Source organism: Channa argus, chromosome 2 (genome assembly GCF_033026475.1).
Source record: "Channa argus isolate prfri chromosome 2, Channa argus male v1.0, whole genome shotgun sequence".
NCBI classification, from domain to species: Eukaryota; Metazoa; Chordata; class Actinopteri; order Anabantiformes; family Channidae; genus Channa; species Channa argus.
The window spans coordinates 15790249-15802099 of record NC_090198.1 but is presented as its reverse complement, the minus strand read 5'-3'; the positions used below and the strand labels follow the sequence as shown (position 1 = coordinate 15802099).

General features: G+C 39.2%; 2 protein-coding genes across 4 annotated transcripts in view; one reads left to right on the top strand and one right to left on the bottom strand.

Moving 5' to 3' along the window:
• The first annotated feature begins 798 nt into the window (after window positions 1-798).
• Window positions 799-9376, top strand: anp32a (acidic (leucine-rich) nuclear phosphoprotein 32 family, member A). Its single transcript, XM_067495831.1, has 7 exons — window positions 799-1183; window positions 5489-5638; window positions 5737-5859; window positions 5942-6140; window positions 6281-6393; window positions 6485-6539; window positions 8118-9376. Exons 1-7 carry the CDS (start codon window positions 1130-1132, stop codon window positions 8183-8185), a joined length of 762 nt encoding a protein of 253 aa, XP_067351932.1. The 5' UTR covers window positions 799-1129; the 3' UTR covers window positions 8186-9376.
• coro2ba (coronin, actin binding protein, 2Ba) overlaps window positions 7953-11851 on the bottom strand; it is a 39948-nt gene continuing 36049 nt past the window's right edge. For all 3 annotated transcript variants that reach the window (XM_067495829.1, XM_067495827.1, XM_067495830.1), the window contains exon 12: window positions 7953-11706. In XM_067495829.1, the coding sequence (XP_067351930.1) occupies window positions 11572-11706 (135 nt within the window). In that variant the 3' untranslated portion in view covers window positions 7953-11571. The remainder of the gene's footprint in view (window positions 11707-11851) is intronic.

Genomic DNA, 11851 nt, shown 5'->3' with positions numbered 1-11851 from the left:
CTTGTGGATGGGCTCCTCACAGCTCCAGACTGAACTTTAACCTTAACAAACTGTATCAGTTTCTCATTTGTTCAAGTCCAAAGTATTTGCATAACAAATAAAAACACTTGTAAGTTAGCGCACACATTTTTGTAAAGTTCTAATGTTGTACTGTGAAAAGTGTAGCCCAAACATTTTCCAATATGGCCCAGGGCAGTTGTAGTTCATATTGTGTGTTTGTGTGTGTGCGTATGTATATATATATATATATATATATATATATATATATATGTGTGTGTGTATATCTACATATTACACAATCCATTATGTCTGTACTAAAGCTGACTGTACTGCAGTTTTTGGTGTTATACTGGGCAAGCCAGGAGTTATAATGTGGTTAATAGGTAGTTCAACATTAAATAAACATTTGTAACTTAGTAAACACACATGCTTCAATAATGGTCTCTAACTAACCATAAAAACATACTTACTTTGGTCCGGTTCGGAAGTGTCAAATACAACAGTTGTCACCCTTTTTTAGAGTAATAAGCATAGTTTATTTTCCTTTCAACATAACAATTGTTTATGCTACATTGTGCGACCTACTGTTGCTGTTTAATTTAAAATCTTTACATGGAATATAATGAGCGAATACTTTGTTAAGTTTATGTTGTTTTGTGAGTTTGGGGGCAAATGTGTTATGTGAGTGTCGTTTTGTGTCATCTTAAAATTAACATTCAGGAGCTTCACACACCAACTTTAAATTGGCTTCATATAAGTTTCAAGTTTATTACTGACAGTTACAGAACCGACAAACATAAGACAGCCCTCTCCGTGTCATGTATTTGGTTTACAACATGACAGTATTGCATTAACCATGTAAACTTAAGTTAACGAAACAACCAAACATCGACAACAAAACCCCACCCAGTTTTATAAGGGCGGATTCATTGGCCTGTGCGTCTGTAAATCCGTTCCCTCTTTATTTGGCCGCAGCCATTGGTCGGCGGTGACGACAATCGTGAGCCGTGCTCCCGCCCACCGAGCTGATCAAGTTTGAATGAACAACAGCAGTCTATTCTGGAGGTGGTAGTTGCATTTGCAGTAATTATTAAAAGTGTGTATCATCTCGCGGGTGCCCTGATCAAGGATGGACATGAAGAAAAGAATTCACCTAGAGTTGCGGAACCGCACTCCGTCAGATGTAAGTTGGCCTCACATGTCGCTGGTCATGTTTTACACTCAGCTAATGGAGAATCTTTCGTGTGATGTCTTGGCGTGGGGATACAAAGTTTCTTACAAGTTAAAAGATGATGGGGACGTCGGCTCGCGTTGTTGCTTTGGGCTCAGATCCACGGTCGACAGGTGCTGCAGGTACGCTGGCTGAACTTTTGTGCGGCTCCGAGCTCAGGTTTGGATGTGCAGTTTGAGAATGCAGCACAGCTTTTTATGCCAGCGGTATAAACAAGGCAAGCGGTATGAGAAGCCATATTTGTAACTTTTGATCTGCGAACGCGCCCCTTTTCGTTTAAAGCCCGTGTTATTGTTTTCCCCTCCACGGTTCATGTGCTGTCTGCATGCTTCGACTGGGAAATATATTTGCTCAAACATTTTATGCCGTGCGCTCGGCGCGTTAAGGATGCAGATACTCAAAGTCATAGAATTATCAATGATGCATAAATATCACAGGCTTGCATTATCGGTTCACGACTGCGTGTCCGGCTGAACTCTCATATCTCCGCAGGAAGTGCATTGGAACACCAAACGGCGCACAGCGGTGAGCCCGCAGTCCAAGCATGCAGCCTACAACCGGAGCCACTGTGCGCACAGACGGCCGAAGGAGAGCGGCGTTAGCACGCACCGCTACCGGGCGAAAACACGCAGAGATTAAGCCCAGACACGCCCGCGTCGTTATTATCTGCTAGGTTCAGTCACTCGTTTGATCCAGACGCGGCGTGTCTATTTCAACTCCAGAGATCCGGCCATAATGAAAACAAATGGTCGAGTCGCGTTGTTGCTCTAGTTTTCCAGAACTAGGACAAGCCGCCATTTTACTGAGAAACAAAGGCAATCCGAAACACGGCGAAAATCCCGTTCATTCGACACACTGCACGAACGGAGCACCATACCTTCTTATTAACAGAAGTCTACACACGCCACCAATCCAATCGGCAAGTGTTTAGCACAAGCAACAATGAAAGGTTTGCCTGGCAGCTATCTAATCGGCTTTAGCTGCCCCTCCTACTCACAAATGACCCTGTGCACGACTCGTAGGTCTGTTTGGCTCCGGCTTGTTTTGACTAATGTGCATCTGCGCCGCTCATAACAACGCGCAGCCTCTCTTATTACACTTTGAACTCGGCGACCTGTAAAAACAAACACTCACTAGCCGCTATACTGGAAAAGTAGCTCAATGTGATATTTAGGCGACGTAATAAGAGGACAGCCAATGCATCGCGATAGCTGCAGCGTTGAAGTGCGTGCAGCCTACAACATATACAGTATTTTATAGTCCCGCTCCTCACCGCTGATTGGCTGAGTCACGGCCAAGGCCGCGGTCAAATATCCGGTAATTGCACACCTGTGACCGCGTATCAGACCAACGAAAGTCTACGCTCCTGTAGCTGCACGGTACACAGTAGGCTGCACTGTGCAAAAGTTTAGACACCCCTGGGGAAATGGCCTGCTCTAACTTTTTGGTAATATCTGAAGCAGTAAACGTAGGCCTACATTTAATACCCTACAGCAGTTCTTTCAATGTTAGTGCACGGTTACATTTAATTTCATGAACAGATTAGAAATAAAGTAATTGTGGCATATGCAGAACTATGGGCAGCCCATTAAGTCAGTAAGCTACTTACTAAGCCTGCCTTATGAGCTGGGGTCAGAATACTCTGCTTTGGGGCTGTGTGGCACAGATAGAGGGAAGGAAGGACTCCCATGTTTACTCCCTATCATTGACTTACAGTACAGTATCTAGAGGTACAGTGTCACACATATTGGGTCCTCAGGTTTGCCTCCCTGGTTCAGCAGGTGGAACCTGTGCCAGAATCTAATACTATGATCTGATTTTTGTATTTATTTATTATTTATTTTCCTCAAAGCAAATACTGCATCTGTTGTTCTTTCTAGGCATGAAACCACATTGCTGCTCACAAATGGTCACCTCTGCCCATAGCCTAGCTTCCGCTATTTCCCACAACTGCATTGTTTGGCTCATCAGTTTTATTCCCCTGTAGTTACCACAGCTCTGCACACCTACCCTATTCTTAAAAATAGGCACCAGTACACTTCCCCTCGATTCCTTGGGCATCCTCTCACTCTCCAAGATCTTGTTAAACAAACTAGTCAGAAACTCTACTGCCACCTCTCCTACACACTTCCATACCTCTACAGGTATGTCATCAGGACCAACTGCCTTTCCACTCTTCATCTTCTTCAACGTCCTCCTCACTTCACTCTTACTAAACTTTGCTACTTCCTGCTCTACACCAGTCACCTCTTCTTTCTCCATTCTCTTTAATTTTCCTCATTCATCAACTCTTCAAAGTTCTTACATCTTCCCATCACACTTCTGGCACCTGTCAATAGTTTTCCATCCTTATCTTTAATCACGCTAACCTGCTGCTCATCCTTCCCATCTCTATCTCTCTGCCTGGCCAATTTGTACAAATCCACCTCTGCCTCTGTACTGTCCAACCAAACATACATGTTCTCATATGCTCTTTGTTTGGTCTTTCCCACCTCTACCTTCACCTTACCCTGTACTCCTGTCTTCTCTCTTCTGTCCTACTTCTCTTTCCCTGTATACACTCCTGAACTTCCTCGCTCCACCACCAAGTCTCTTGTCCACTTTCCTCTTTCCCGATTGTCCAGTCATCTGAAAGCACCCCCTGACCACCCAGAGCCTGTCTCAGCTCCTCTCTGAAAACTACACAACATTCTTCCTTTTTCAACTTCCACCACTTTGTTCTCCGATCTGCCTTTGTCCTCTTCATCTTCCTCACCACCAGAGTCATTTTACACCCCCCCAAACTGTGATGTCTGGCTACACTCTCCTAGACATAACCTCCTACTCCATTTCTCTTCCTATCCACGGTAAAACAACTTGAACCCTGCTCCTAAGCTTCGAGACTTGCTACCTTTCCACCCGATCTCCTGGACACACCGTCTATCCACCTTCCTTCACTGCATCATGTCAACCAACCCTCTAGCCATCCCTGTCAAAGTCCCAACCTTCAAAGTCCCTACTGTCAGTCCTACATTCTTGGCTTTCCTCTTCTCTCTCTGCCTACGAACACACCTTTGTCCTCTCCTTTGGCCAACTGTAGCCCAATTTCCACCAGCACCCTGTAGGTCAACAGCACTGGTGGCGGTCGTTGTTAACACAGGCTGTGACCAATCTGGTATGGAAGTCACGATTCGTATGTTTAATTTGGCATGTGTTTTACGTTAGATACCCTTCCTGAGACAACCCTTTGCATTTATTCAGACTTGGGACTAGCACAAGAAGACCCTGGCTTGTGCCCCCTAGTGGTTACATTTTTGACCAGCTGGACAGTATAATCAAAAAGGGAATTGACAAATATTGCTGTATTAGAACGGCAGAATATTTGTAAATACCACAGTTTTCCAAATTTCGAACTTATTGAAAAATAGTCTGATTGGTCCTTGTAGTGTTTTTATTTACATCTTTTCATTTTAAATACCAACAGGATGCATATTTGGTTAGGTTTTGCATACCACATTTTTTTCTTTGGGATGTGCAATCAGTATTACACACTAAAATTAATGGTAGGAGAACTGTAAGTAAAATAGCAAAAGCACACAATAAAAACATTCTGGTTTCAATTTTTTACTGAAGTACAAGAACATTAGTATTAGGAGCAAAATTATTATTACTAAGCATTTTAAAGATTTATGTATTTAGTGTGGGGAACATTTAAACTACTTGATATACTGCTATAGTGTAATAAGTATATGCTTTTATACATTAAGTAGAGGTGACCAAACTGTGATGGTCAAAAAAAAGTTTAAAGTTTATGCGACTATATTGTCATTTGCACTTTATGATTATTACTGTAAGTTTTCATCTGGTACAACATTTGCTTCCTAAACAGAATGAAAAGGAAATATGCTTAAATGTAGCAGTAGCTTCTGCAAAACTCAAGGAAAATCAGTTTAGTATACTGAAAACAACTGTACATTCCTCCTTTTTGTTTGTTTATTAATTATTTTATCAATGGTATCTAAAACACAGCAAGTAAAGTTATGTTTAACCTCTCTAGGAATAAGAGCTAGAGCAAGCACATCTTTCCCAAATGAAATTGAAAAATAAAACAAGCCTGAAGTGAGTTAAAATAAAACAAATTTAGTTTTTTGTTTTTCTGGCAGAAAATGGTTCTACATTTGACATATTGTTTATTATTAATTGTACAGATTTTTGAATGCTTTATCATTTGCACCTCAAATTTAACACCCTGACCGGGTATGTTTGCTTGTCCATCAGGTCAAAGAACTTGTGTTAGACAACTGTCGCTCAAACGAAGGAAAGATTGAGGGTCTAACAGATGAATTTGAGGAGTTGGAATTTCTAAGCACAATTAACGTTGGGCTGACGACAGTTGCTCACTTGCCAAAGCTAAATAAACTCAAAAAGGTGGGTGATTTTTCTACATAAAATGAGTCTGTGAAATTTTGATAATTATGATGGTGAGATTATGATGTGCATGTTTTGATTGTTTAATTGATGAACAGCTTGAACTCAGCGATAACAGGATCTCAGGAGGGTTAGAAGTTTTGGCAGAGAAGTGCCCCAACCTCACACATCTCAACCTCAGTGGCAACAAGATAAAAGACCTCAGCACAATACAGCCATTGGTAAATGAAAACCTAACATAGCCTGGGGGTTAAGGACCCCATTCAAAGCAGCTTCATTCAAACTTGATTTTTCTCTTAACAGAAAGAACTGGGGACCCTGAAAAGCCTAGATCTGTTTAACTGTGAAGTGACAAACTTGAACGAATACAGAGACAATGTGTTCAAGCTACTACCCCAGCTCACGTACCTGGATGGGTATGACAAAGATGACAAGGAGGCACCAGATTCTGATGCTGAGGTTTATGCAGAGGGCTTGGATGATGAAGATGAAGACGAAGATGGTAAGTTTGAGATTGCAGCCAAGCTCTTCACATGCCATCATGTGAATAGCTTGTTCTTTCCAGCATTTGTTAAAGTTGCTTACCTGTTGATTGTTGGTACCTGATTTGATTCTTAATTAACCACGCCCGGTTTCCCTCAGATGTAGATGAGGAGTATGATGAAGATGTAGCACCAGGGGATGATGAGGAGGAAGAGGGAGAAGAAGACGAAGAGGAGAATGAAGAAGATGAGGAGGAGGACCTCAGCGGAGAGGTGGGATAAGAATAAATGTGTATTATATTATTATTATTAAAAATATTAAGTCTAAAATATCTAAATTGACATTGCATTGTGTTTTAAAAAGGAGGAAGAGGACGAAGATTTGAATGACAAAGAGGTTGACGATGAGGATGAGGAGGGTGAGTTAAATGGTGGTTATATTTGATTAAACACTGTTTTCTAATATTATGCTACATGCTAAGTGTATACAGTATCCACCTTTAATATTTAAAGGTTTTTGCAGGTTTTGTAGTTTTTTTTTTTTTAATTTACATTCTATGACTAGATAAAAAAGTTTCTCTAACGTTTAGGATTATAACTGGCCACTTACAGGGATAGTACAGTGAACTTACTTGTGTACTTACAGTGTACTTATTGGTAACAACAGTATACCTCCACGGTACCTGTGGAAACATATTTTCTGTTCCTTGATAACAATAAGCAGACTTAATAATTGGGTAACAAGATGAGAATAAAAAAATACCGACAGTGGAAGTATTTTGTAGTTAAGGGATACATATTAATAGTGTAACTATGATGTAACTAAAAATAAGAAGGTAGGAGGCTCCACTTTAAATTACAGCCCTCTTTTGTTGTTCCTACTGTATAACAACAGTTAACAAAGGGGTTTAGATTTTTGCAAAAAAGGCGCTAACCCGCACATATCATGGGACATTTAAATATTTATCAATACGTTTTTTTAGAATATAAAGCTCAACTGATTTAAGTTGGTTTCCATGCAATAGAATTAGAGGTAATAAAAATAAATGCATGATTGTGTTTCTCAAAAAACAATATTATAGCAATACCTTTATTACCTTGTGATATATAGCAGGTACAATAAATGAGGGCTGTAATTTAAAGTGGAGCCTCTTGCTCTCTTCTTATTTGTATTTACACAGTAGTTACATTGTAAGTATTGCCACTTATCATGTAATTATTTATTAAGTATCCCTGCACTACAAAATACTTGTAATACACTGTAGGTATTTGTCTTATTCTCGTCTTGTTATTCCGCAAAGTTTGTTTAAAAAATACTCAACAGGAGGCTTTTTAAAGGATAACTTCAAATCAATCATATTTTCAACAATCCCCCTACAGACACAACCATGAATCCCCTCTACTCATGGGGAGTGTCCATTTGTTTCCAGCCTGGGTTAGCTTGCGTGTCTGTGCTGTAGACCTTTGTTGTCCAAGATATGAATTCCCTTAAATTTTCACAGGGATTGCACATTTGCACTTGGTGCTTGCTTATTTCAGTCTGCTGTAAATAGATATTGGGATTTGCTGCAACATTTTAACCAATTTCATGACCAAGGTCTTTAATATGAAGAAACATGTCACTCAGTGAAGAGGTATGTCTAGATGTGATTTTAAATGGCTTTGGACGTTGGAGGGCAACACAGATAAACAAGCTTTTCCAGGTTGCTAGCAGTTGTTTGTTGAAGTGTCTGTATGTGTACTGTTGAAAATACACCTTATTTAGAAAATGACCAAAGGTAGCCTTTAGAGTTTTTTATAGTATAAGTACATAATACAGAGTTGAGACTCAGCAAATTCAGAAAATCTTTATTTTACATCACAAAGCAATGTACGCCCGTCTCGAAACAGTTTGAGCAAACATTGCTGTCGTGATGATGCAAAAAATTGATGACAGAAGTTTGATGGGAAACATTTATTAGTTTGGTTTTTCTTTAAATATGACTTTTCTATTTTAGAAGAAGAGCGAGGTCAGAAGAGAAAAAGGGACCTGGATGAAGAAGGGGAGGAGGACGAGGATGATTGAGAGTCCTCTTAAATCTAAGTTGTGAACTGTTTTAAACTTGTATCTCCCAGTCATGTCCCAACAATCCCTATGTATTTCCCCCCCAGTTTCATATTGCAGTAGGAGTGTTTTTTGTTATTGGCCAGTCAGGTAGATGGGGTTGTCTGGAGAAATAAGTTAAATTTATGTACCTTTGATGCTCCCTTGTTCCAGTCTTTACAGTCCACTTTAAACTGCTTTGTGGACACCGATTTTTGTAATATCAAATATAGCAAAGATAAACCTTTTTAAGAAATGTTTTTGTTTTCTCACTGTTTGTTTAAGACCAGTTTCTGGTGTATTTTAAGACGCCCCCTTCAAGAGAAAAATCAAAATTAAACAAAGAAAAAAAAAAAAGAGTGCATGTCTAATACATTTTAAAGTCAACTACTGGATTCATGTATGGCTGTCCTCTCCTCGTCTTAAACTTATTTTTGCATTTATTTTTAAATGTAAGTTATGTATTTGTAGTGTCACCAGTATGCCAATACTCTCTGCTGTCCTGGTGTGAAACTTCTGTCTGCACATGCAAAGTGTGACCCTCACAGGGCATATTTTTAATTAATAGCAGAAAAATGTCTGCCCTTGTCAAAGCTGCTCCTCCTCCTTCAACCCTCAGCTTTGATAGTTCGGAAATTACGTGTTCTTGTAAATAATGACCAAATCTATTTTTTTGTATTCTCTTTGATGACGGCAGACATTTAAACAGATGACTGAGGTGAAACTATGAATTGTAATAAGATATTAAATATGTATGCTGCTTTCTCTAAAATACGCAGTGTGAAATTTCTTGAATTTGAAAATAACTTTGTATTCATAATCTTTCCATAGAGAGAAATGTTTAACATCTAAACTTCATTATCACCTTTTCCACGTTCCTTTCTGTGATACAGAGGTGGCAATGTTCAAATTTGTGGTCATAATGTAGAGAAGTACTCCATATAAATGGAGGTTACAATCCAGAGTTATGTGCATTGTGAATTTATTGTTTCAAAGTCTAAACTCTGGAAAAAACAGCCTGTTAGCCAGACTTTGTATTCACTAGTATACGGAATGGTCAAATTGGCCTACCTCAGAGACTTTTCACTCTGTTAAATCCACTGTCATCAGCCAAATTCTGTTTCTTTTTCCCTCCCATTCACTTCAATAAATCCCTTTTATATATGTTTGGAATTTTGTGGTCCTTGTTTCAAGAAAAAAGTAAAGTCTAAACAGAAATCTAGTTTTCAATGAACGCATTGACTTTTTTTTCTGCACATGGAAAACCTATAAAGGTTACATTTTCAGTAGACTGAGATGTGATACTGTAATTGCCACATTAAATATAGACCTCGAGTACTACCAAAGTCCAAACTAAGCAAATACTGTGTAAGTGAGGATTTACTTGTTTGCTCAAATTAATCTAGTTCAATTCCAAATGGAATTGGCCCAAGCCAAAATGTCATTCAACATTGTCTTTCAGCCATTGTACAAGCACAAAATCCCTTGTGCCCTGTTATCATACCTTCCCACAAACAACCACTTCAGTGGTTGCTTTCAGTTCTCGATCTAGCTACATGATAGGTCCTGACATAGCGCAGCTCTCTCGGCATCTGATAGCGCTGTAGCTCATCAGATGTCTGGTACCGTTTACTTTCATTTTTGCCTTTTTTATTTTTTACTGCAAGAATCATACACATGTACCATTAGGGTCTATGGCTCAAGTCTACATTTAAAGGAGCCATGTCGTTTTCCCTCTTGTTAACTGAGGCTGTTAAGCTTAGGATCCTTTATACACTTGCAGGAAGGACTTGTAATCTCAAGTCCTTAACTTGCATTTTACTTTACCTAGTTATTAATTTCACTCTTGCTATGCATGCAGCAGATTCATCTTTTCTTTTGTGCACCAAGAGCAGAATCAGTAATGAGACGGCATATTTTTGGTAACTGCTTAGTCCTGGCTGACATAATAAAGCCATTTCGATGGTAATCCAGTAGCTACTTGACTTCAGTTTCAAAGTGTAGGATAAAAAAAGACTATTTGATGGTAGAAGAGGCATTCAAAGGGGTACTTTGTGTAAGTCTGTTAATGGTACAATTGGAGGAAAGACACATGACATTAAGTCTCTAGAGGAAAATTACATATACAAGTAAACACATCACAGTAGTGATGTAGTAGTGATATACTTAGTTTAAATGTAAAAGAATGGAGACTATTACAGTTTCCTGTACTGTTAGGAATAGGCAAAAATGTATTTTTATAACTTATCTCATGTTGGAGTCAAACAAATACCATTTAAGGTACAGTTTCGAACAAATTTTGCACTATTTCAACTGAAAACATTCAGCAAAATCTATCAAGCATCACAATCATTACTTGCACAGCCACGTCATGACAAAACAAAGGGATTAACTAATGTTAATGTCAAAAGCATGTATTAGCTAAAAAGGTCAAATATAATAAATAGGAGTGTATGTACATTAGTGCCCATTGTCAAAGTTAGCCCTAAAAACCACTAACAACCTGCAAAGCTTCTCTTTAGATTAGGTGTGAATAGTCCATCAACTCTGCATATTTGTTTCACCTGCTGCTTTCCCACTAATTAAATAAAAATACATTAAGTGAGTGTGCTATCATTGGAAAAAGGCTGCAATTGGGTAGTTGTGTGTCAGGTCTGTGACATACATTAACAGCAAACATTTGTAGGTCAGAAAAGAAATAACAGGTTTAGCAGCTCTGTGAAAAATATGATCCATGTGTGCAAAAGCCCTTTCTGTCTGTTAGATACAAAAGTACTTCACATCAGCCATTTTGGGATGTTGCTCGAGCTCACTGAAAACTGTGTCTGTGGCACGTTATAAGGCCTTAGGGAAGAAAAACAAAATACAATGAAAGTCTTTAAATCCTCTGCTTTTGCCTTGACAAAATGTGGAAATTCAGAGGTACTTTGGACAGTACAGGAGGATGAGTGTGAAGCATTTCTTGCATGGCAATAGATGTCAAGCATAGTGAGATAAACACCAAGGCAGTCTGGCTGAAAATATAAATGATCTTAACACTGGAAGATGTTTGATCATTTGTAAAAACAGGTAATAGCAAAAATGGCCAGGTCGGAAACCTTCCCTATGATCAGGTTAAATTGGCGCTGCATAAACACTGCCTTAGCTCTTTGCCATGTCATATTTGTCATTTTCATAACATTCCAGTAACCTCTTAAGACATTATCCAACAGTTACCAAATTCTTTTGTGCATTATGTTGGGCAGCAGGAGTTAAGATATGATATAATGTGATATATCAAAAGAGCAGGGTGGGAGGGCTCAGAAGCTTGTCAGATGTCAGATCTGGGGGCAAAGGAAGCAGCTTTGCCAGTCCAGGAGCCTAAGAGGTCAGACATTGTTGGGACTAACGTTCTTCAGGTTGTTCAACTCCAGCTCCAACTGGCGTATTCGCACATCCTTGGTGGTCAGCTCCTCCTTCAGTCGTCGCAACTCATCCTGCTGCCGGAAGAACATGCGCAAGAGCTACGCAAAGAAAAACAAAATGTGTGAAAACATGAATGTAACAAATATACTTTCATACAAGGTAATAAAGAGCTAACAATTACAAACAAGAGGAGGAAGTATGGGAGGAAATACATACTGTTTACTTCAATATATTCAGCAGTTG

Excerpts from the sequence above, each read along its gene's own strand:
- anp32a (XM_067495831.1), top strand. The coding sequence starts at position 1,130 with ATGGACATGAAGAAAAGAATTCACCTAGAGTTGCGGAACCGCACTCCG. Across the intron at positions 5,639-5,736 it reads AGCTAAATAAACTCAAAAAG|CTTGAACTCAGCGATAACAG; the intron begins GTGGGTGATTTT and ends ATTGATGAACAG. Across the intron at positions 6,141-6,280 it reads TGAAGATGAAGACGAAGATG|ATGTAGATGAGGAGTATGAT; the intron begins GTAAGTTTGAGA and ends GGTTTCCCTCAG.